At 34.5% G+C, this 27,179-nt stretch overlaps 1 protein-coding gene across 1 annotated transcript; it reads left to right on the top strand.

The window, feature by feature from the left end:
• Positions 1-67: 67 nt before the first annotated feature.
• On the top strand, positions 68-26,789 carry Rtca (RNA 3'-terminal phosphate cyclase). Its single transcript, XM_089243548.1, has 11 exons — positions 68-238; positions 3,580-3,680; positions 6,575-6,718; positions 7,561-7,684; positions 9,868-9,926; positions 13,573-13,717; positions 16,127-16,251; positions 17,563-17,621; positions 18,990-19,084; positions 23,606-23,710; positions 26,642-26,789. The coding sequence occupies exons 1-11, from the start codon at positions 128-130 to the stop codon at positions 26,714-26,716; spliced, it is 1,143 nt and encodes a 380-aa protein (XP_089099674.1). The 5' UTR covers positions 68-127; the 3' UTR covers positions 26,717-26,789.
• Positions 26,790-27,179: the final 390 nt, after the last annotated feature.

Genomic DNA, 27,179 nt, shown 5'->3' on the forward strand with positions numbered 1-27,179 from the left:
GGAAAATATTTTCGGGTAGGTATTTACAACCGATCTTAATTGTTCCTTAGAATTCGGCGCCGTTTACTTGAGCTTGATCCGGGGTCGGTGTGAAATGCTCAAAATAAAGCAATGACGTTGTTTTTTTATGCTTGTTAAAACTCGCGAGTGTCTCCGATTGTCTTTACTCCTCTTTAGACAGACACTTTTCAACATGTCTCAAAATGTTGTGGACATTGATGGAGCAATTTTGGAAGGGGTGAGTGTAATTTTTCTTCTTTTTATTTTTCACGTAAAATCTTTTTTTTTGTTGAAAAATTTGGCAAGAATATTGTGAATTATTTGCAAGAATTTTGTACCACGTTTGTACTTCTTTTTTTTTTACACATGTAATTCGAAATTCTCATTTCAAAACATTAAATAGCCATTAACTGTCATTGAGCGAGCGCCAAGTACCTCGTATATAAATAAACGCATTGATCACTTGCAATGAAAAAAAAAAAAGTGATATAATGTTACGATAAAAGTGTTGAATCGATGATTATTCATTATGCATAATCACCAATTTTATCAACCGGATATTATTCATAATCATATGCATAATATCCAATCGTCTCGGTACAGTCCCATAGCCAGAAATTTCGTTCGTGGGGGCCCATCTTTTTCCTTTCATTTTCTCACATTTCAGGGGGGGGGGGGGGACAAGAACCCCCAAGTCCCCCCCCCCCCGCTTTGCCCTTGTTCCGGTAAGTTTGACAAATTTTCCTATATTTTATCAGTTTTGCCCACAAACCCCCCACTACAGTAGTGCTGACAGACCTCCAGCCCGAAGGTCTGGGATAATTCTTATCTTTTTGTTTTTTCACACTGTAAATTCATTATGTAGATCGGCATGCAAAAAATCTCAGCTTAGGAGCCCTGCAGCAGGATGTGGGAAAAAGCATGCTTTTACCAGTGATTATGCATAATTCCCAAATAAAGTGGGTAATTATGATAAATATGGAAAAATTATCATGCAGAAGGAATATCACTTAAATCGAACCACTTATAAGTATCTTCCGTACATGATGGGTACACTGCACATATTTTGCCATAAAAAGTAAATGAAAATAAGTGTTGTAAGAATAGAAATGTATAAATTATTATCGGTCTTGTAACATTACTTTTCTTCATATTTAACATCACCAATCGAATCCATGATCCTAGATTGAAGTTTGAGCAAAATGTTTGGTAAATTTAAGTTATTCATTAAGGATTTATCAAATTTACCACCAATATTTCAGTTAGGAATCATACATTATCACTGGCAATTGTCATAAATTCAAAAAACTTACCAAAATCATCTGTGATTATGCATAATCACAGGATTTATCAAATTACCATATCATATACAGTGTAACCTTGATATAATGATACTCTGTGAACCAAAGAAGGTATTGTTGTTAAGGGATTACCATTATATTAAGAGGTAGCAGTTTAAGTTAGACTAAATAAGACTTAGAAAAATATCATTGTCGAGGAATTTGCCGTTATGTCAAGTATCATTGTGTATGTGTTTAATGAGGTTTCACTGTGTATATATATATAGGGTCATTTTGCCTGAAAGTCTCAGGGTAAAAGGGTCCTGTTTTGTGAAAATTTTCCATAATTTTGTAAAAAGCAAAAAAGTCTATTTTGTCACAAAAAAATGAAATGCCAAATTTATGATTTCGTTAATTTTTATTTTGTGGAGGATCCATTTTTCAGACCTGGAATTTTGTAGAGGATCCAGAAAACAGTCCTAAATATCAGCTGGACAGACCTTTGAGTTACTCTACCAATTCACATACTATGAGCTTGGTATGATTGATAAATGTACTCTGAAATGGTATCGTATCTCATTTTATTGGAAGACTTCCTTTTTCTAAGTCCGGATGGGGGCCCCATGTGTTGAGACAGTCCTGCTGTCTATATCGTGACGCAAACACCAAAATTCTGCCACTAGACTTCTTCCATTACCGAGATCTTCTCCAGCTTGACTTTGTGGCAGAGCTTAGAACACTGCCTATGCCAGTAGTTCCACCCTGTGGTACTTTGGTGGGTATGTGACGGCCATTCACAGGTGTATGCCACTACTACTACTTAACTGTATATGCACCTCGTATGCATTCCTCTACAGAATTTCTACCGAATCGACACATGCCGGCAGGGTATACCGCTTTAAATCAGCTTGATTTTTTTAAAATATCATTGATTTAAATCAAAAAATTTAAATTTTGTGTTTTCTTTACATAACTTCAATGACATTGAAGTAAAAGTAACCTGGTATGGTAAGCATATTACTGATATATGGTAAAGTTCCTAGTTATAATAAGTAGTGGTCGGCTGAAGTTGGTTTTCTGTGGTTCCCAACTTCAAGGCGCGAATGCGAGCCGATCTCCCCAACATCATTCAAGTCGGGAACACATCCATTAATGACAATAATTATTGACAACTTTGTCAATAGAATTTGTTTTATTTAGTTGATGCTGAATGGTTCTTTGGTTGTGCATCCAGTGAATTGAGATGTCTACACCATATGTGTGATACTGAGTTGGCACCACTCATTCAGTTTAATGGGGAAGGGGATGGGGGGGGGGGGCTCATGGACCAAAAACACTTTTCCTTATAAAAAAAAAAGATTATCCATGAAGTTAATTTGTGCTCAATGACCTTTCATGTTACATAAACACAGATTTTTGGTGTTCATATTTTTTGCTTATAGTTCATTTGTTTATTGATTAATGCTTAATTAAATTAAAGCAATTAAGAGAAAAAAGTTGGTGATATGAAAATATGAATTTTTAATGATTAACAAGATTTGTTTTAATTAATAAACAGCCAGTTAATTTTAATCAAAAAATAATTTAAATCATGATTTTTTCCATACTCTACATGCCTGAGAGAGGGAATGTGTGTTCTGAATGTATGTGTGGCCCTAACATATTTATGTTGTGGAATTGAACTTGCTTCCTGTTCATGCTGCCATCTGTCTTCCATTTTCTGAAGTAAAGATGAAAATGCTCGAATAGAACTGATTATTTCTGGCAAACACCTGACATTAACATGTACATGAAAATTAATGAATGCTTGAATTTTCATTAACATGAAAATTCAAGCATTCATTAAATTTCGTGTACATGTTAATGTCAGGTGTATGCCAGAAATAATCAGTTCTGACAAAAAAAAAAAAACCCTTGAAACATGATATACAATGGTGGGTGGGTATGCTTTATACATGCATTTTTAGCATTTGACATGACTGCTACATATTTCTATGGGAATATGCAAGTCTCTTAACGTTTTCAAATCCTACACAAGTTTCCTACATATTTCTAGCATGGTGCACATACCTTCTATCAATTCCTAATACTATGCAAGTCTCTTGCACATTTTTAGTTTTGTACAAATTTTTTTTATTTAAATTTATGATATTGTGATTGCTCTGTAAGTTATGAAAATCACATAAATTTTTGTCCTTCAAGAAAAATATTAATCTTGCATTCTTGAATTGACATTTTTTTTAAACTTTTCATTCCTATTTATTAGGGTTTTTAATTATCTCTTTCTATATCCTCACAGGGTGGTCAGATTCTTCGAATAGCAACAGCTCTCAGTGTCTTACTCAGACAGCCCGTCAGAATATACAATATTAGGGCAGGAAGATCAAATCCTGGGCTAAGGTAACTCTAAAGATTTCATTAGATTGATATGCAATAGCCCCTCACAGCCCTTGTTATTTTACAAATTTTGTGCCTTTAATTAGAACTGTTGTTAAATATTTACCTAATAATAATAAAACAAGTCCCAGTTGCATTTCCTTATCCCTACTTCTATCCAAGTTAACAGACAGCAAAAGTAACAGATGTGAAATTGATTTTCCACAACAAGGCATTTCTTGACAATTCATAAATATTTTATACATCAAGATTTTTTACTCAGTTAAACATAATTCAGATTAAAATTTGTTTTTCAGTAACAGTGAATTTCATCCAAAAGATCCCAGCATAAATCATAGCACAAATCAAAGATCACACCAATATGTTGGCTAGTTCATGTCTTTTGTTGACATCTTGCCGTTCGAAGTTCAAGCAAGACAGTTTCTCACTAGATCGTTAAAGTACAGCATGATAATTTTTTTGAAAAGGTGAGACCATCTTATCCTGTCACCATGAAGTTGCCATGGGACTTGTAATAGTAAGATGAAAGAACTGTTTATAAAGCATGGGAAGTGTTGACGTAGCACCAGAAAACTTCTCCGGATATTTGAGGACACCAACTGGGGAGGGAGAGAGCGTGTGTGTGTAAGTATAAGTGTCCACCCTGTCTGGCATTATCACCAATGGAGTCACCAGTAGGATCCACAGCGAGATCGTCACAGGCGCGTCATTCATCCCAAGCTTCCTCACTTCCACCAGAACAGGCTAGAATAAAAACTCAGTAGTTATTCTTAAAATATATTCTGGTCCACCCAGAATTGAGCTATTGCCTAGCCACAATTTAGAAATTACTTTTTACATGTTATTATAGTTACCAATTCTTGCCAAAGGCAAATTGAATCATACTAGAAAGTATGAGGTTGAGTACTGAACAACTAAGCACGAAGAAATGTGATCGGGTTCTATTTACGATCAGTATTTATACATAATCGGAACAGGTTTGTTCTCGCCCTATCAGTCCTCACAGATCTTCTGTTGAGAGATGGGACAAAAATATATCATCACATCCAATTTGCATAATCATACCCAACAATAAATAATCAAGTATCAATATAGAAAAAGAAAAAACCATACCAATTGAACTGGCCAGTTTTCTCCAATTTACATGCAGCACTTCTTTCACAATGTCTTTCCTATAGTGGCATGTGTAAGGTCAAAAAAGGTCTATTTCATAATTTCCCAACCTTTTTTGTCCCATCACCCCCTGCTTCAGCAACTTTTCTCCCATTGCCCCCATGCTTGAGCAACTTTTCTCCCATCGCCCCCTGCTTCAGCAACTTTTCTCCCATCGCCCCAACTCAATCTAACCCATAGGATCCTATGTTACTATGTTATACCCGTAGCTTCTACCCCCCCCCCCCCGGAACATTCCATCGCCCATGTTGGGAATCACTGGTCTATTTCTTAAGTTCATGGTCAGTTTCTTTCAACTGATCACATTCAGTTCCCTGGCCGGAAGACTTCAACAAGGGAATCTATAGAACATACTGTACATTATGAAAAGTATCAAAATTAGACAGTTTCACCCTAACTCCTTACAATATCTGAATAAAATAAAAAGATTTTAGGTTAAAAGAGGGGGGGGGGGATCCTGTTTTATAACAGTTTGGAAAGAATAAGCACTATTAAGCATTTTGAAGCCTGTTATGTTAGAAAGAAAAATGGAGTTGTCCCCTTTTCCAAACATCCTGTTTGACCAAATGGGACCTATGATCAATATGCTTACAACCTGGACTTTTTTTTGGCTAGAGTTATCAATTAGTTATTGTTATCAGAGGCCTTGAGTCCTGATGTGATCACATTTAGCGGCATGCACTGTATATAATAGCTTATTCATAATGCTGTTTTGCTGTTTTTGTATGGTTCCCTCTCCTTCCAGGACAATTATGATATAGATATAGATCTATCTTATAAAGAAGGAAAAGGGATATGCAGCTGGGAGAGCTTTGCTAATCCAAATAATAAAATAATGTTTAGCTGAAAACCAACTTAACCTAAATGACCAAATAAAGGTACACAAGAAAGGGCAAAAGAACCCCTTTTAATGCACAGGGACTATCCTTAATGGAGTGAGCCTTCCCCCTGGGTAAATAATGCATAGGAATCCCCCCCCCCTCGTTCCTGCAAGGCTTGACACAATTTAGTTAATTGCAATGAAATATGTACCTCTTACTGTTTTCTGTGATTTTTAACTTCGAGGCATGAATGCAAGCCCATCTCTATGTTAAAAAATCTTTCCACAGAGAGCAACAGGCCCACAACAATATAATAATTCAATCAACACACTTCACTCATAGTTAGAAAAATTGTTGACAAATAGCAATACTATAACAAGCATTACTCAGAAACAAGCTCCATGTTAGTTTCACAACACACACATACACGCACATTTCCCAGCATGGACCAGGTCTTTCACCACCTACTAAAATCTCTTCAATGAGACACAGCAGCGGGCTATGATTTGGTTAGGAGGTCTCTCTTACACAAGGTGGTCACTCCCCAGGCTGTATCCTCATGTTAAAATAGCCCTGCCCATTACCATTCAATCATTTAGTCTGTTTAAGAAGTCAGGTTGCTAAACAAAATTATCAAGTCTGTAATTCTCATCTAACATGTACAGGAAGCCACTGTCATCAGTGTTCAGAAGGCGAATATAGCAATCCAAAATTTCAGCCAATCTGAACAGGGTCTCTAGCTCCAATAGGTTCATACTAGTATGGTTCCACTGTGTATCGTTATAAAGTTGAGACATGTATTGAGGTAACCGCCATTGTGTATAAATTCACATCTTAAAATACCCTTTAAAAAATTGAAATTTCTTTTTTAGTGATGTAGTTTTTTCTTCCTATTGTTTTCAGGCCCCAACACCTTGCTGGGTTGAATCTCGCTCGTGATATATGTGATGGAAAATTGATTGGAGGTGAAGTAGGATCCACAGAGATTGTGTTTCATCCTGGTGTAGTAAGGAATGGCAGCTTCATTGCTGATCCCGGTACAGCTGGGTAAGATAAATTCATTCAAATAGTACACCAGTTTTTATGTAAATGTCTTATTGTGTATAGAATGATGAATACCAATGTTTTTCAATCGAGGATCCTTTAGACATTGGCTTCATCAACAAGAAATATCAGTGGCAAATAGTTATGGTGATGTTGTATTACAGTGATCCAATTTTATGCAGAGAGCAGGCAGGCCTGCAGCGCGGTACTCATACAACATAAAAAAAGAAATATGAAAAAAAGATGGCAGCACCAATTTAAAACAAAACAAGCATAACTCTGACAAAATAAATACCCAGACATACACTCAGAATAAACATTCCGGCATGTACCAAGTGTCGCAGGAATTCCACAGAGGAATTTTGTTAAGTACATGTATGGGTTAAATAGTAGTAGCAGCAGTGATCCCCAACTTTTTGAACCTTAAAGGACTACTAAACTTATAATTTTTCATCCCAACAGACCCTTAAATTCTATGTTTTGTTACTTGCATCCATGCAAGCAACAAAACATGCTATCTAATATCTTCTGAAAATTAATTTTTTGATATATTACTTTTATTCCAACTTTTTCTCTGGAAAAAAAAAGCTGCAGATGCACAGTCATTCATGCTAAAAGATTTGGATTTTTTTTAAAAACGAATAATTTTCAGATTATATGCAGAAAATTACTGTATATAGGTATTTATACTACAGTGGTGCAATAGCTGTGCTCAGACTATGAATATTATTCTCCTATGCACTCATGCAGCGAGCTGCAATATTCTGAAAATATATTTGTTGTGTATGACTTGAATTTTTCATGAAAAGTGTAGTTTTAACTTTTCTTTCTCTTAAAATTCCCAGGAGTACTGTGCTATTATTTCAAGTATCTTTCCCATGTTTGTTATTTGCTCCTGGACCTTCAGAACTCCGGTTAAAAGGTGGAACAAATGCCGAGTTTGCACCTCAAATTGATCATACTCTAATGGTGATTTTATTTCTGATGTTAAAAAAAAACCATCAATTTTCAAGTTCTTGTGAATTCAGTAAAATATCAACTACTCAAGTTCTCAATACTTGATCAATCTCAGAACTTTTCAGTGATTCATGTATTTGTCATTTTTAATATTGTTGAATGTTGATCAAAATTTCCAAATGATTTATTGCTCTTTAATAGCTGTTTGTGATGATTAATAGTATTTGCCTCAGATTGCTCTGTAAAAATTTTGATAACTGAGTAATTTTATGAATTATTGAATTCTCTATTGTGTTTTGTCTCTTCTTGTGAAGAAAAAAATTTAAAACAAAACTTTTTCGTTTTAACTTCTGGTTGTGCATAGGAAAAAGAATCTCATTATTCGAATGGTCATAGTAGAACCCCATATACAGGATGTCTGTAAATGATTGGAGCAGTTTTCATTTTTATTATTGCTGTATTAGAGATATGGTGAGGGAGGTTTGATATTGAAAGACAAGAATGTTTGGAAGTTTTATTCCGTTTTTGCTTGTGGCCACAGGAAAAGAGTAGTTGTCTTGTGTGTAACAAGATGAAGGCCAAATGGCAAACAAGTTTTTGCTTTTTTTTTCCTTGTGCAAACTCACTCCTATGAGACAAATGTATCTAGACCAGGGGTTCTTAATATTTTTCAACTGTGACCCAAAATTGATAACAAGATTAGCTTCACAACCCATTGTATGGTAATTTTCAAAATTAGTGGAACCATTGATGTAATAAACGCATTGGCATACACAAAGGGGGGGGGGGTTGGGATTCTAACCCCCCTTGAGCAAAGATTATAGTGTTATTTTGCAGGGGGGAAAAAAAAGTAAAACCCCCCTCAGAAGGAATAAAATCTTAAAATCCCCCTCAAGAAAATTCTGCGTACACCTATGAATAAGTGCATTTATAACAAGGACTGTAAGGGGATTTGTGCAACTTATCTAGGAAGCTGCTGCTAATCAAGTTTGGGTCATGACCCATAGGTTGAGAACCCCTGACCTGGATATGCTGAAAAATTGGTCCTTGTCACAATTGAAGAACACTCTGTCCCATTTCTATCATAGTGATTTTTGAATTCTTAAACACCAGATTGTGAAAGAAGTGGATCAGATTTATGTTGAAAATGAACACAAATGGCACGCTGTAATCTCTGTTTCCTGATTTCAACTCCTGCAGTACATATGTAAAGAAAAAGAAAACCAACTTTTTAAATGAGTCTTCCAGTTGTAAAGCTCGTTAAATGCCAACCAGATTTTTTTACAGAGAGTGAAAAAGAAACTTTTGTAGAGTCTATTTTTTTAGCTAATGCTTGTTGAAATGTTAATGTCATGCCATTAAAATTTTAAATTTCAAGCAGTCAGCTTAAAAAATACACTCTACAAAAGTTTCTTTTTCACTTTCTGTAAAAAAATCTGGTTGGCGCTTAACGAGTTTTGCAACTTGATTACTCAAATATAAAACTGTAAATTTTGGAATTCCATGTCAATATGCCCACAAAAAAATTGAAACAAATCCAATCATTTACAAACACCCTTCAGAGCTGTAGTCACATTGTTTTCTGGGAGAAGGGTTAAACTCCAGAGGTATGGCAAGTTGAATCAAATTATCTATATCAGTTGTATAGAAGTTATATATCATCCAGCCGTTTGCCATTTTCTCACATTTTGGTGGTGGGGGAGGGGGGGTCTCTCAACCTTCAGACCAGAGTTACTAGTCATCCTCATTTATGCCTATATTATCACATGTCTATCTTCCTGCATGCATTTTTACATCTTCCCCTTTTTGTGCATTTTCATCTGGCTATAACCCAAACAATCTATAAAACCTATCTTGAAATGTACTGTAATACCCATATAAGGGCCCTCCTAAAAGTCTTTGCTACGAAGGGGTATGCACTGAAGTATATGGAGACCACGACCTCTAATGTTGTAATTAGAAGGTAGTCAGTTTTGGGGGTGAGAGGTAGAAGCAATAAACTTGTGATTTGAAACCAATGAATTTAAGAAAGGAGGTGTGTGTGTCTGCAACCTTGGCCATTCTGTATTTATGATAGCCTTTGATTGTTTGTGTTCCCCTGATAAATATCATCTAACCTTTGTTACATACTGTATTTCTCATATTTTATGCTATATATGCTTGGTTATATGTGTTTCAAATTCTATCGATTTCAGGTTTTTCAGCCAATCATTGAGAAATTCGGTGTGAAGTTTGATTGCAGTATCATTAGAAGGTAAATTAGTTCTCTATTTGTCTGAGATTTTTGTTAATCATATTTGCATGTTTCTCTGTAATGCTTGTTATGTGTAGTGCTGCCATCTGCCACCAGTTTTTCAAACTATGAGTGAAGTGTTATGATTGAATGATTTTTCGTTGTAGGACTGTTGCTCTCTGTGGCGAGACTTTTTAACGGGGAGATCGGCTCGCATTTGCGCCTTGAAGTTGGGAACCACAGAAAACCAACTTCAGCCGACCACCACTGTGGGGTTCGAACCCGGATCCTCGCATCGCGAGTCCGTCACTATAACCACTCGACCACCACAGCATGTGTTCGTGATTAATAAATGTAAAATTGAAATGATTAAAATTTTTAAAAAATGCAGATCAGTTGTTTTTTTTTATATTATACCAAACTCTTTTGTGCTTAATTTTGCATTTATATATATATATATATATTGCAAATGCTTTATGAAGCCATTTATAAAAGCAACTGAAAATAAAACAGAATCTTACTGATGAAATAACTTTAACAATGTTCAACTTTAAATTAGAAGCAATGAAAATTTGAAGGGAGTTGAGCAAAAAAAATAGTTTTAATTTTTTTGTGTGTCAAAAATGATAAATTCACTTTTCTGTAATCTTTGATCTTGAAAGAAAATGTTGTAATGATTTAAGGTATAAAACTAAAATTTTAAAATAAATCTTATAGTCATGCAGATCTATGGCAGTTATATAAGAAATTTTAAATATTGGTCTGTGGTCATTATGTTATGCTTGATTGTGGATAATTTCAAAGCATTTTGAAAGATCAGTGCTTGAGCTGATTATAATGTTGCTTTGTAACAAACAGATATTAGGCATACAGGTTGATTAGCCTCCATGTGAACGAATTTTGAAAGTCGTCGTTAGAGGGCGTGTGGGAGCCAAGTGGAAATCATTTGTGTTTTCGAATGTGTGGATGGGGACATTCTTTTTTTGCACTGCAAGTTTTGAATGTGAAGTTATGGCGCCTAAAATAAATTTGTTTTGCTAAGGATGTTAGCACTTTTCCGCGTGTAGTTCAGCTTCAGTGCAATCACAAAACAGTGCAAGGATCACAGACTTCCGATAAGTAAAGGTGGAATTAACAACATCATTAGATGGATAAATGATTCGGACATTCCATGTAAGAAATCTCCCACAAAGGCTGTTCCGAAGCAAACCTGCCCTAAGGTCACATCAGCCATAGAACAGGTTTTCAGGTGTTTCACACTACAGGCAAACCCACCAACGCAAAGAATTATGGCCAGAAAGGCAACCATATCCCAACTCATTAAAGGCAAATTGCAATTACGGAAAGTGCGGAAAGCTCAAGGACACCTACTAATCTATAGGCATAAAGAACAAAAAAGGAATGCACGAAAGTTGTATGAAAATTATCTGGCAGGTAGCAAGAGTGGAAATTTGTGGCTTCCCTAGGTGAAGCTTGGGTCTACCTTTCCAACAGCGATAAAATTCGAGCCATCACTTATCATCCTGTCCATTGTAAGAGTCGACCAGAATGGGTTAGACAATGTAAGGAAGCATTTCCAAAGGGATTCATGATGGTAGCAGGATACTCGTACAGAGGGAAGCTCATGACCTGGAAAATCAGAAAAAATACAAAAGTTGATGTAATCAACTTTTGCATCTACTACTTCCAGTAATCGGTAATGACACCAATTTTCACCAAAGACATACCCGCCTTGTACGGAACTGATGCAAAAAAGGTTCACATTCACATGGACAAGGCATTCAGCCACACAGCTAAAAGCTCACGAGCTTTCTATGAACAGATGGCAAAATCCATAGGAATCAAAGTTATCCCATTCGACCATGTATTCGTCAAGTCTCCAGACGCAAGTCCGATGGATTTTTTGTGGCTTTGGACTACTTAAAAGGGCACTTGCAAACCATCGTCCAAGCAAAGTCAGCGGCCTATGGAAAATATGCAAGGAGGAGTGGGACAGAATTCTCCTGCCACAGCTTCAGAGAAGTCTCCTTCAATGGAAATTATGGTGTCGTGCCATTGTTCGAGAACAGGGTGGCCACATAGAGCACAAGTGCTGGTGGAGACATAGATTTTTCTAGTTGAATTTTATTTTCAAAATCGTTCACATGGAGACTAATCAACCTGTATGCTGTTGTGACATGAAACTATACGTACATACACATAAGCTGATACTTAAGTTGTGAGCACAAAAGTATTTCAAAAAGGAAAAAGTCATCTATTAGTATATTAAAGGTCGAGCACTCTGAATAAGCTGAAGCCAATGGTGGATATTCTGTGCTGTATATTATCAGCACCTCCTAGAGATAGAAGGCCTCCACAGTCTGCTTGTGATGTCAGTAAGTAGTCCATTTTCCCCCAGAATATTCAGGGGAAAATATTCCCTGCTCATGCCAGTATCATCATTGTGAAGAAAAGAAATGATCAGGCTTAGAATTGGCGATTTCTATGCCCTACATCAAATCACTATGTGGTATTTGTGAGCCAATCAGGAATATTCTACTCCAAAATAAGAAGAAATTAAATAGGATGCAGTGTTTCAAAATGTGGCAAACTTGCTAGGTAGTTTGAATGACGATTATGGCAAACAGTGCAGAGGTCTTATCTCTAAGAGGTGCTGATACTATACATTAAAACTTCCATTATCTGACACAATTAAGATGAGCCTGTGCCAGAAAATAAAAATTTCTGGATTAATAAATATGCAGTGATCTGAAGGTTCAGTATCATCAAATTAATTATAGTTGAATATGCAGTCACGACAGGACAACAAATGAACCACAAGTATTCTGGATTGGTACTATGGTGTTAAACATCCGAGAAGGCATCCCCACGCAACATGGATCGGCGAGATCAGGAAAGTGGCTGGAGTCAACTGGATGGTTAAGGCATCAGACGGAGTAAAATGGAAAAATTTAGGAGTCCTTCATCCAGCAGTAGATCAGTGGATTAAAAATGGTTGATGATGATGCTGTCAGATAGACTTTCAACAAACCAGAACATAATATGGGCATCTTTGCTTTAATTATCTAGGTTTTACAGCTGCATCACATAGTTTTTTTAGCAATAGCGTTTCTGATGAGTAGCAATATTGTTGCTGTATCTCGCTTGACTCCAGCTAGCTAATGTAAACAAAAAACTGTTCACACATTGAATTGTTCAAATAACATTATATTCCTCCAACCAAGCAATTATTTTCAAAAAATAATCCTAAATTATTGTTTTTGCATATTTGCATTCTTTGTTTTCATTTACGTAAGTAAAAGAATTTCTGACTTCTGTGATAATTTTCTCATCAGTAGAACTAATTAATGGGATCTCGATCATTTTTGGAGGGAGGAACGTTTCTTGAAAGTACAAGAATTTCTGAGTATAAGCAACTTTCAAGAAAGCATTGAGCTTGTAAATTAAAATATGACTGCATGTACAAAAGTCATAATGTTTTTTATTTGCACAATAATAATTGTGGTGGTTGAGAAATATCTCCATATTCTTTAAACCAATGAATAAAATTGCATCATCTTTTGAGTATTTATTTCATTCTTTCAAATGAAATGTATCAAAAATCATGTTATTGATTTTTCTTGGATATAAATGTTTCACATTTTAATCGTTCTAATAATTTTTCCAGGGGGTATTATCCAAAAGGTGGTGGTGACATTATAATTAGGATGTTGCCCGTCAATGGTTCCATTACAGCAGCTGAAATCGTAAACGCTGGTGAAATCACTAAAATTTTTGGATATTCCTTTGTTGCAGGTGTTCTTCCCATAAAGGTATTTTTCTTTTATTTTTGATTTTTATAAAATAGTTCACTGACATTGTAATTTACAGTTTATTAATTTACATTTCATTCATAGGTGATTTTTATGTCATAAATGCTATAAAAAAATATACACAATAACGTATGTGCATTTGATTCATGCCAAATCAGTCTTTTATTACATTCAGTTTCAGGCCATGTTGTTCACATTACTGTCAAAATATTGCAAGCATTTTATAGGTATTTGTTTCCTTGAGGAATGTTGATCGAAGCGAAAGCATGCATTACTATCAAGATCACCGTAGTATGCCGAGTATGAAATATTTTGTTTCAATGTAGCTCTCATTCTACATACTATGTTGATTACTAATCCTTTTTTTTTTTCACCTTGACAGAAAAAAAAATGTGCAGAACATTAGCTGAGGAATAACTCTTATCTTTGTTGAAGGGGAGACAAACATACATTCATTCTGTGTCGAGTAAACTGACTTGCATTCCTCCCATATTTTTCTTGTATCATTTGTTCGGAAACAGCTGTTCAGTTTGTCCCAGGGTTAAGTAATGACCACTAGCTTTGGTTTAATGAATTGCTGATAGGCCGTTTTTGTGGTTTATCACCAAAGATTTTAGAGTAGCATCCTGAAGGGTAAATTTTTTTTACTGTCAATTACTCAGTATTTATAGCTTTTCTGAATGAAATGTCCTGGGAATCCCATTGTTCATCAGGAAGTGAGAAGGGGAAAACTTTTTTTTTTGAGAAAGGATGGCTTTAATGGCTTTTCTTTGGTTTTACTTTTTTGGCAATTTTCCAGTTGTGTAGCATGAGTTCATTGTCTTTACTGTGTTTGTCTGTCTGGTGAATGTGTTTCAAGTGAATGAGAAGGAGACCCCCACTGAGCTACTATTTTCAATTTAGTGGTACCTCCTTTGAACTAGTTTGGCATTCACAGTGTCATTAGAGTCGCTGTATTTCATTCAAAGAGACAGATATGCATGGCTTAAGTACTTTGTGACAATACAAAATGAAAGATAAGTCGTTAGCAAATATGTTGATGTGCAAATTTATTTCAGAGTGAAATTTTCGTGATGATAAATGCTAGAATTTGTTACTTGATTAATCTTGTTAATCATCCTATCTCTAGTTTATTATGTTGCATATTATTTACCTAGTGTTTTACATCCTGTGGTCTGTGGATCCCTGGCGGTCCATGAGTACTATGTTAGGGATCATTTTTTCATTCACTACCATTACCTGAGTGACACAATTTGTGCTTGAAATTTTGATTTGTTACTTAAATTTTTTATAATATGCAAATTATAAAAAGCAATACATTTTGGATTTTATGGGAGACAAATGGATTTTAATAGATAGAAATTGACCTTCTGATGCTACATGGGGTCTGTGGGACATTGACTACAGGGGATCCATCAAAAAGGTTGGATAACACTGATTTAACCAATGAAATTTTCTTATTTAATATATAATTTGTATTCTGTGATATGCAATTGCACAAACTTTTCAATCTCTTTTTTTTTTTTTAACTTTCGCTTTTTATAAATTAGTAAATAAATAGCTGTTGTATGGTAGAAGTGACTCAAATAATTCATAATTTTTCATACACCTCTCTCCTTCAGGAGTGTATATAGGATTGAAATTTGGAAGGTTACATAGGGTTTCAGGAAGGAGGGGTGCTAGGAATTTGTTACAAAGAAATTTTGAGTTATCAATCTTCAGAAAATTATTTCAAATTAACAGAAATTAAGATAGCATACAAATATACTTTTCTCTCAAAATTTTATTTTTTTTACAAAAGTATTAAAAAAAACATTTTCAGTTTTTGATTGTCTTGGGTAGGACTCACTCGTCCCCTCTCCCACACTCTTCTTCGTGTATTCTTAAATTTCAGCAATGATTTATCCATCCACCTTTCTCTTCCTTAAACTGTCAACTTCAAATGTACAGGGTTCCCAATGATATGGAAAGTCATTAAAATGAAAAATGGTCAGAGTAATGTAAAATATTTGACAAAAGTCAAGAAAGTATGCAAATATTTGACAAAAGTAAGGGAAAAGTTCTGTGAAAGAATAAAAACTCAAAAACACAAAGTTATATTTTGAAATTTGGAAGGTTAAGAATTTATTTCTTTTTTCCAGAGTTTTGGTCAAGGAGATTCAGGGAAATTTTTGAATTTTTGTTCGAGAACTGATCAAGCAGATTTTGCTGGGAAGTCTGTAATAACCATCCATTTTTCTGTATTGATTGGAGTAGTAGTAGAAGTTGTAATATAGTGATTGTTTGATGGGTGTAAAACTAATTTAAATTAAAACAATCGTCTATCTATTACTTTGTTTCATCAATCGTGAGCTTTTTGTTCTATAATTCAGTTGAAATAAGTTGTGTTAATTATTATTCTTGCTGAAGATGGCGCATGTAATGGCAGATGCAGCTTGCAGGACGCTGAAGAAAGCCTGTCCTGATGCTTTTCTCAAAATTGACAGAGTCAAGGAATCTCCACATCTGGCTAATGGAAATGGCAGTGGTATAGTGTTAGTAATTATTCATAGTTTGCAGAATTTTTCTATTTTTAATTCCAAAAATAAATTAGTTTATCATTCTGTTTGCTTTGTAATATACAGAACGTGCGAGAGGTCCTGGACACATTTTAAAAATTGATGAAAATCAATCAATTCACATAAAAAAGAGCGGTTTGAACTAAAATACTTATTTTTACTAGTTTTTTTTTCCAATAAAGAAATATTTTAAAATTTCACTAACAGATAAGGCTGTATCACAAAATATAACTCCACATAAAATATTACATAAACAGTGCATAGTTAATGTAGTTCATGATTTGTGTTACATAAAATTACTGAATTTCAATACAAGCACCCTTCGTAGCTCTGGCTATTTCCAATTCAACCCACACTTCTGCTAACAGTAGGGTTACCAGATTTCAAAACTGAGAAAGGCGAATGAATGCTCGCACGCCCTTCATGACATCACTTTTTGTCATTTCCACAAAAAATGGCACCACTATACTGACAGAAAAACCCACCACTAAAATTTTTCCCCCACTAAAACAGAACCACTAAACAGACTGGGCAATATAACAAGGGCTGTTTCATAATGCACCAGAGTCAGTACCAGCTGGCATCATACGTGACACCATTGCTCAAACAGAACCAAGTGTGCCTGCTTTGCTACCTTGTCAATTGCGATAGTTTGCAATCACTGTACCTCCCATTTTACTGAATTGTTTCCAAAATTCAATTTTTGATTACTGTCTTTAGTATCTGTCAATTTATTGTTTTGCTTTCTTTCAACATTTTAAACACTTAAAAGAGAAATTTTTCAGTATTTGTTTATGAGGTAACTTCCAAGTATATTTTTCTCGGATTCATTTCAGTTTAATCAGATACATTAGTTAGTTTTTATTGGAATGATTGAAAGCAACTTATAAGGCAGATAATTTCAATTATCTTCAAACTTTCTAATAATTTTTTATCTTCTTGCTTTCATTTGAATTAAGTGTAGCTTTAAAAGACTTGGACTTCTTTATTACAAAGGTCCGGATGTTGTTAACCTTAAAAATCTTGAAAAATGGCCCCAAAACTAAAAAAAATACCCTAAATATCTGTTCACACACAAAGAATATAAATGAGGTACATGTGTGTGTAATTTAGTAGTAGTAGAGAGAGAGAGTGATCCCCATGGGTATCACATGCATAAAACATCTCTAGCTTAAATCCTTATCATATTACAACCGGCATTATAAAAAAGTGTTTTTGTAAAGTATCTGAGGAAAAAATCTACAAGTCAAACCAATTATTCTTAATTTGTGGATTTTTATTTTTTAGAATAGTTGCCGAATCATCAACAGGGTGTTTACTAGGAGGTTCTGAGCTTGGAAAGAGAGGTATTAAAAACAATCTTTTGATCTCAGATTGTATTTATTTATTGATTAACTATTCAAGGTTTTTACAGCATTCCCCTGCCTTAACCGATATGCCATAAAAATTGGGGAACACCAGCTTTTTAAATGTCGGAGTCTGATCCATTCTCAGCATGCCAAGAAAAGTAAGGTTCAATGACAATCACACCATACATTGATAAGACTAATATCAAATCTATATTAAATACAGTATAAATATGTGAATCAGAATAAAATAATAGTTTTCACTGTAGCAAAAATGTTTTGTCTAGGAATTTAATAACGATAATGAAAATTTAAAGTTTACTTATGGTTATAACCTAAGTATCACCAGCCAAATACAAAAATGAAAATATTGTATTGTGTACATTTTTTCTTTTTGCATGCTCCAGAGATTGAGAAAAATATGCTGTTGCTTTTTTATTGCAGTATCATGTTTTGCAGAGCAATTCTTTAATTTTTGTTCCGCTACACATTTAAATCCTAAACACATGATCAAAGAATTCAAAAATATTTTGCAGTTTACTGATTTTTCCATTTAGCCCATCTAATCTATGAGAATGAATATGCTTAGTGTCTGACATTTGCAATAAACCAAGATTTATAGTAGCAAAATCAAATGCTAAATTCAATCTGTACTTTGTACACTTCCAACATACTTTGTAAAACAAAAAAGACCCTAAAATGCAGAGAATAGTTGTTCAAATCTTCCAATTCAATAGATTCTTTGAGCCTAGATATTTAAGAATTTTCTGGGATCTGTGACTCAAATTTACTGGCATGCCAGAAAATACAGGAGAATGTAGTTACTATAATACAAATACCACAACAGACACAATGCCCTGCTTTATCACTAAGAAAACTGACTTTGGTTAACAGAGTTTTGAATGAAGGAGGGTTGGATGAGCTTGGTTTTACTGAATAAGCCACATGAAGTTAAATGCAATACAGGGCTGGACAAATCTTAGGTGCCAGGTCGCTATGACAACTAGAAAATCTGTATTGGCACCTTTTAACATGGGAAAAGTAAAAAATAAATAAAAAAACATTATTTAGGACCATTTTTTTCTTGAGCAAAATATCATGTTTAACTCCTAAGAAATCAGGCTGGCTCCTAAATATTTTTTGATTTGTCAAGCCGTGATATAATATTAACACTAAAATATGTATCTAAAGTGAATTAGTTAAACTGTGAGCACTGATAAGGTCCTCTGTACTGATTAACTTCAGAATGTTTGTGTTTTATATTCATATTTACCCTTATTTAGCTCTTATATAGCCATGGAAGTAATCCTAAGTAAAATGTGACACTACAATCCTAATTTCTAACATAGGCAAATTATTTCTCGACAGGTAAGACTCCAGAACAAGTGGGAGATGAAGCTGCCAAAGAACTAGTCAAAGATATCAAATGTGGAAGCTGTGTGGACAGATACATACAAGACCAGGTGATTTTTTTAAATTTAATTTTTGTATTACAGTAAAAAGCTGTGATAATCCCTTTTTTCTTTCTGAAGCAATGTGACTAATTATGTAGGTTCATCCTATATTTTATTGGCCATATTATCTGGCTGTTTAGACATATACTTATACATGGCTGGCTACAAATGGCAGCACCTATAGAACAGTAAATAAGTATAAATTCTCGCAACATATAAATATGTCGGGCTTCCCCACACACATTTTCCCCTCATGTACCAATTCGTTAGAAATTCCACAGAGGAATGTGTGTGAGGTGCATATGTAGTCAAGTATTAAAAGTCATGCCGGCCAGTACCTGCATAGATATTATCTAATGTAATGGGAGATTTCACTCTTTTTTAAAAACATTTTTTAATGTCAGTCACTTTAGTTCAAGTTATTCTACTCTGTGATAGATAGATAGGTATGTATGTTAATCCTTGTACAATAAAATTTTCAATCATATTTCAGAACTTATGGAAATTAGTTAGATTTGTTTCTGGTTTTGCCCAGTTTTAAACTGGGCTTGTCTTGGGATTTCATTGTGTATCTCTCTGCAGTCTTTCTAGAATAGAGAAGTCTTATTTCAAGTTATCAATAATCTGGATTGATTACTGACTCAATTAACTTGGATTATTGGATCTTCATTGTATTTCTAAGTTTGCAGTTTTTTTATAATCTTATTGGTAGTGTGTACCATATAAACTTGTGTACAAGCTATTTTTTTTTTGTTGAAAAATTCCTTAATTGGGGGGAGTCGGCTGATTTATACACTGGTCAGCTTTTGAGGAAAAAATATCGATGGTGCTACTAAATCAGTAAAGTGGTTTTTGTAGCTACAGATGACATTGGTTTTACCTTCCAGGTGAAACCCAAGTGGTAATTTTTTCCCAGAGTCAGTAAAAGTTGTGATCACCCATGCGATAGCCATTGATCCATTTAACACTAGAACCGTGGAGTAGGTCAGTTTGACCCAAATCAAACTTTGTTTTATCTCAAAAACTTATGCACAGATGATAAAAAAAAATTTTTGACTTTTCATGATATCATATTGTAACATATCGCCCCTAGGGCTTTATGTTCCATTAACCCTTTACTATTAACCTTAACACAGAGTGGTCCCCCCCCAGGAGAAAACCTGTTCGAATCACGGAATTATTGTTCATATGTTTATTTTGTGATATTTTAATAATATACATATACATTGTATGAAATATGATTAATATTTCTATATACCTTGTCTCACGGGCGAAGATACCCACAGACTTCCGTTCCGTCATCACGATTCCACGGTCTCACATTGCCGGAACTTTGTCAACAATGGGAGAAGCCTGATCAACTTCCTCCATCTTGTTGAGCCTGTTGCCACCCATACGAAAATAATAGTATTCTGATAATTGCAAATCTGGTTTCAATATGCAAATCCATCGAGTGACGTCATAGTTTTCTCCGTGCGCTGAAGGTCAGCAGTATGCCGATTGGTCCTACAAAAAAAATCTGTTCTCCACCGCTATATATACTCCTGGCTGATGCTTCAGCAGTACATTCGTTTTTCAGTTCATCTTGCTTCATCAACAAAGCAGTTCTGAGTGTAAAAGAGCAGGAAGCTCTCACTCTAACCTACTAATATCATATGGTATTGTGAGCAAACCCTAACCATGTTCGACTAATATTTTCAAGTGTTGAGTTTTGTGCTACTCCGACTGGACCGAGTGGTTAGTGATGAGTTCTTACGTATAGTTATTCATGTTATGTTCACATTGGTGATAAGGGGGTCAATGTTACAGTAATACGTCCGGCAGTGATGTGATTACGGCTTCTTGCAACGAGTGGAAATGGTCAACCTCTTCACGTGATGAGATCTCACTAGATGGTCAATGTGTCGTCTTCCTGTCAACTAATGTCTAATCTTGTGTGACGTGTCGTTGATGTGACAATTGGTGAATAGTGATCTTGCCGACATTATCGTCTGATTCCTCAGAGAGGTCGTCAGGATTCTCTTAGCCTGAGGGATGGTTGCTGACATAATTGGGTGAGGTCTTACATGTTTTATGTCGAGAATTTGGCAATTGTGTTCAACTATGTTTAATTGATTTATTTAATGAACATAACCTAAGATGTGGAAATGTGAAATAATAAATGATTTCATTTGGAAATATTTTATTTATATATATAAGGTATAAAATTTATACCTATATTTTCTTTGAGTTTGCCAATGACTTACATTATGGATGTACGAATCACAGGACATAGCCTATAGGAGATGCTACAATATGAATATTAATTCACAAAAATTTTATTCTCTTCACATCTCGTGTTTCAGAACTATAAGCACTTATACCTAGAACCACGGTTTGGGTCAAAATGATCCAACATACTATTCTATAGGAAAAAGGGGAGGTGTAGAATTTTTTTTGAAGTGGTTACCCTTTCTAAAAAGTATTTCTAAATGAAGATAGTGAAGAATAAAGGTCTTTCAAGGTCAATGTGCCAATTTATTGTCCAAGGAAATCAACTTTTTTTTCAATGAAGGAAATGGCAAGTAAAGCTATGTATTCCCTTTTCAGTATTCTTTTCCTTTGTAACTTAAATACCTGATATTCTGACAGCACCAAGAAAGGTTTTGGGACAGTAAAAGCTTAACTCTGGAAAAAACATGTAGCTGAAATTTCTGTAGGCAAACTCTGCAACAGAAAAAGAATAAAATTCTGGTTTGCACAGAATACGTTTTGAACGGATTTCCAAACCTTGGGAAGGATCAGCGTACAAGGAATCTCTCTCTTTCAGAGCACATAGTGATGCAGCTGATCAAGAAATTTGAGAACAAGGGCAGAAATGCAGCACCCGTCACTTTTTTTCACTACACTGAAGCTGGCTCAAATGCTAAAAGCCAAAAAAAACGAGCTTAGTAGGGAGGGTGAAACGAAATCGAAGAGCAATATTATTTGACGCAATGAAGATAGTGAAACTACATTTGCATGAAGCATCACTATGTGAAAAAAAATGATGCCACAATGAAAATTTATCAAGGAAAAAAAGATAAAAATATTTTATTATACTCAGCATGCTGCATCTAACAGTCTATATCGGCAGTGGAAGCCCCAAAAAGCTTCCAGAAATTATTTCACACTACAATTCAACAAAGTTTGCCATAGTTGTAGCCGATCAAATGGCCAGAAAATGTTCAGAGAAGGTAGCATCACGGGGTGGCCTGTCCATCCTAGATCTCACTATTAAAAAAAATTCCTTTATTTTGTATAGAGCAGTACAGGAGGCCAGAACTATTTTCCAAACACAGTTTCTCTAAAATTTTATTGAAGAGCTGCATTCATCATATGTTTTGCCCTTGTTCAAGAGGAAACGTCCGTGCACTCTTGATCATGTAACTGTTCATGAGCCATCAAAAACGAATAAATAAATAGAGTAATGTCAGGTAACATCTGATGTCATGTGAAAACAAAACTTAATTTTTACATCGGTTGTGCAAAATGAACATGCGGTGAATGTGCAAGAATAATGAAAAATATTTGCTCCAAACATAAATTTCACTTATCAGTAAGAAATCAATACTTATTTGACAGAATCATATTATAGACTTTCTCATACTTAATTTGACATGCTTATTTTACATTTTTGTCTTATTATGGGATTACTGAAAAGCAATGTAAATGTATTCTAAATCTTATTTTTACTGAATTACATCATTTTTAGCTAATTTTGAAGCCCATTTTATATTCCTAAACAAATATAGTTTCCCTTTATGAATACACAATTAAACAACATTGAATGACTATAGGGAAAAACCCAGGAACTGAAGAGAAATTCCTGTTTTTGCTTTGAAACACTGTTTCTTCACAGTTTGGGTCAATTTTACCCAGTCCGCGGCTCTAGGTATACCAAAAGGGCTGCGGTTCTAGTGTTAAAACATTGCTGTCTCGTGACATCTCAGCTGGCGAAAATGGAAAGAGGAAAAAGATTTGCATATGATGATTCTTCCAAACTAAAAGTAATTAAATAAAAAAAATGGCACAATGTATGATGACATTGTGAATGAGGCTCTTTGAATGAGGGGGGAGGGGGTTGTTGGTCATCTCCACCCACCCACCTATGACAATAGTATAATTTTTATTGTGGGGGGGGGGGGGTGATCGCTTCCTTCCCTATATCTGCTTATGCTTGGTATTTTATGTAGAGCTTGGAGAATCACAAGAAGAAATGGATTAGAAAATTTGGATCATTTTCCATTGTATGAAAATAGACATATTTTTTTACCTTTAAAATGCCCTGATTTTTGAAAGGCCGGCTTTCAATTTATTGCAGTTTTGGTGGTTCTGAAGTCGGTGGGGGGGGGGGGGTCAGTTTATATGGTAATTTAGTAGGGTAAATTTTATATGGTAATTTTTATTTTATAGTTATCCCCTAAGCATTTTGATATATTGCTTAATATATCAGGAAGATTGAATATTTTAATTATTTCCTACTTCAATAATAGTTGTCTTTTGTTACAGTTAATTTTATTCATGGCTCTGGCTAGAGGAAGGTCAAGATTGCTTTGTGGACCAATGACTCTACATACAGAGACAGCGATACACATTACAGAGATGCTGACCAAGGTAAATATTGAATATGTTAGTCTTAATTATTTAGTGTTGTATATTGTTTGGAATAATGTGTAATTTTATTTGATAAATTCAGATGAATTAAATCTGTGCACGATGCTGACGTGATTGAGCATAACGAAAAATTCAAGTAATATGGAATCTCATAAGTCTTCTCTTGCACTCTCTACTGCTAAAAAGGGGATATTTTCACTTTCCTCTTGTAATCATTTCACTAAAATGTGACATTTTCCTAGTTTTCTATAAAGCACGGTATAATAATGGAAACACATTTTGCTGTTGAAATGCTTCTGATGCATGAAAATCTATATTTTCCTCACAAAATTATGCCATGATAAAACCTGTCTATTTGGAAACATAAGGTGCCATTTACAAAGAATCAGGAATTTTATAATATTGCAGATATAGTCGATTTCACTTGAAAACTCCCTTGCAAAGTCTTATTTTATATTTTTATCCCACATTGAAATATTTCCAGTTTAATCAGTTTTCCAGCTTAATGTGCTTATATGTATTGCATAATCCAGATGACAACATTTCAAGTTGTATCCACTGTTGAAAGGCTTGAACTGACGAAGTATGACAAAAACTGACTATGGTTATGCTGTATTGTTAACACTTAGCACCTACTGTTTCTGCTTTAGTGCATGGGGTCTTGATACAAGGGGCCTGAAGATTGGGGTTGTGATCTTCCAGATGCATCCATTTTCCAAGAAAGCTTTGGTATCTCTATAAGATATATACATTCATTAAACGTATTACAATTTTAACTTTCCGATACTTACCATACTTTTAATGATGACAAAAAGATTCAGATTTTGAATGGTACCTCTTGATCAGTAGGTTCAACCACATAATTGGTATCAAGTAATACACATTCTCAATGCACTACAGCTGAATAATGTTAAAATATATGCATTAAATTATCAAGGAAAAAAAGAAAAAAAAATTTTCAAACTTTTTATTAGTCTTTAAAAGTTTGTTATTCAATAACTTGATAGAGAAAAGCAAAAAGCTTGTAGGCTAGCTTCTGGTAGAGTTTTTCCAAAATGAATTTGCTCATACAAAAATCATTTTGTATGAGCAGATTTTTTTTCTCCAACTTCAAATTATCCAAAAAATTCAAATTAAACAAGAAATTTTAACAAAATTAGAAAACTCAAAAGGAGTTCGTAAAAATTTAAATTATCCAAAACTTGAATTAACCAAGTTCTACAATACATTATTAAGAATACAGACTTCCCACGCTGTACATAATTTTGCTAAAACACTATTTCAAAGCTGCCAACTTTGGAGAATGAGAATTCTGGAGGTTTGTGTGTGGATCCAAATTCTGTACAAAAATAAATGCAAAAGGAATCTTTTAAAACATTTTAGGGATTTTTCATTAGTAAAAGGAAAATTTTAGGGATATTTTCCCGTTGCAAAAACCTAGACACCATGCAAGCCCTCGCTAACCATGGCCAACCAGTACGTTAAAGTCCTTGGGTTAAATTACCTCTTAAAAATCTCCAAATCTTGCAAACCAAAAAATCTCAGCCGGGCCCGAAACAGGACATATGGATAAAGCAGATACACATGATCGTACCTATTTTGGATTTCGAAAGGCTGGATTGACGCTTGCAGATTGGCGAATTTTCTGTTTTCTCCCCAAAAATGAGATATATTTTGTGATTTCATGAAATTGCAACAATTTACATAAAGCTTATGAAGCAGCAGTTTTTTTTTTCAGGTAAATTCTTGGGAAAAATATTTTTCATAAATGTAGGGATTTTTTACAATCATGGCAAAATTTGGGGTGTAAAAGGATTTTCCGGGAGACACTGGAAATTTGGGAGCTTCCTAGAAAATCCAGGAGACTTGGCAGCTATGCCATTTAACCAGTCAAGTGGTTACGACGGCATTTGCCTTCACTACCATACGTAATGGTGTTGCCTACGACAGCATTTGCTTGCGGACATGCAGACTTTTCTTTTTCACATAAATATGACAAAATAATTTGTCATACATGTGCAGCAGTACATCTCTGTACAGCCATCCTTCTACTTTATTATCTCATCACTAGATGGAGTTGACAATTATATTTCATGGTCTGAGATTATTATTACTATTATCTTTGTCATGTTTTGCAAAGCTGCATCCCCATCGCTTTTTTTTTTTTTTTTCGATTTCCCATTCTCTTGCGAAGATGCATCTGTTTTATTACTCATATATCTTTTAGCAAAGGTTCAACTACTATGGTTCCACATAAATCCATCAACAGCATTTCTTTTAGTCACAGGACATTATGACCCCCTTCCCCACTTTTGGGGTATCATATTACGTCTCGACACATTCGAGCTATAAAAAAACATGGTATAAAAAAAATATTTTAATATATCAAACTTCCAAAAAAAGGGTAAAAGCATGCGCATCTTCAAAAAAAGTGGGCACTGCGGGTAATGCTCGGAGAAATTAATTGGACAGTTGACTGGTTAATTTTAGAAATTGCAACCCGCAAAATTTGGGGCTGTAGTTTGACAGTTTTTAATGTCAAACTCCAGACAAAAAGCAGGGAATTTGCCTGTAAGCAAGTTTTCAAAGGGATGCCTGTAATAATCATATTTCATAGACACATTTCCACATTGCTAAACGCCTCAGTATGTGTTGCCTTCTCTTTCCTTGATGCTGTGCTTGTTTTCTTTCCATTTCAATTTTTTTCACCATTTTTCTTTTAGTTTCAGTATGTGTATAATTTTCAGTGCAGTATAACTCAATTAATGCAAGAAGCACAAAAAAAAATGGCAGTTTTTTTCTTGTGTTAGGCATTATTCGTAAAATCTGTGAAAAAAATAAAAATCTGAATAATGCCGTAACACATCAGTTTGAATGAATGTGGGGGGCAAAACATGTGATAGATAAAATCACACATATTTTTTTTATTAGGTGAAGTTTGAAGTGAAGAAGAAAACTGCAGGGAGTTTTGTTATAGAATGTGAAGGTTTGGGTTTCTGCAGATAATTTACATTATTATGCTGACTCTGCTCAAAAAATATGTATATTTATTCAAATAAAACGAATTCCCTACTTGTTATTCATTTTTGTAAACAACATTTATTAATCATTCTTTTGTACCAAGATATAGTCCATTGATGTCTTGCTTATCAATGATATTATTTTCATAATATAAATTATAATTATGACAAGAATTATATTCATCTTACATATACTATTTGTGAGGTTCAACATTTATTCCACAAATTTAATTACGATCAGTGATTGTGTCTATTTTTGGCAATGTCTTATGGGACATCACCAATTATCATATTTTACAGACTAGGCCTGTTATTTGAGATCCCACTTTATCATATTTTTCTCAATGAAATATGGCCATCAAATCATTTCAATATTTAGACAGTATTGAAAATACAGTATTTTCATGAAATAATGTATTTTTGTTAACTGTGATTCATAGCAGCCTTTT

This window comes from Pholcus phalangioides, unplaced genomic scaffold, assembly GCF_987345545.1.
Source record: "Pholcus phalangioides strain wild (caught in Gottingen) unplaced genomic scaffold, Ppha-v1.0 ptg000015l_1, whole genome shotgun sequence".
Classification (NCBI taxonomy): domain Eukaryota; kingdom Metazoa; phylum Arthropoda; class Arachnida; order Araneae; family Pholcidae; genus Pholcus; species Pholcus phalangioides.

Excerpts from the sequence above, each read along its gene's own strand:
- Rtca (XM_089243548.1), top strand. The coding sequence starts at position 128 with ATGCTTGTTAAAACTCGCGAGTGTCTCCGATTGTCTTTACTCCTCTTT. Across the intron at positions 13,718-16,126 it reads CAGGTGTTCTTCCCATAAAG|ATGGCGCATGTAATGGCAGA; the intron begins GTATTTTTCTTT and ends TTCTTGCTGAAG. Across the intron at positions 19,085-23,605 it reads ACAGATACATACAAGACCAG|TTAATTTTATTCATGGCTCT; the intron begins GTGATTTTTTTA and ends CTTTTGTTACAG.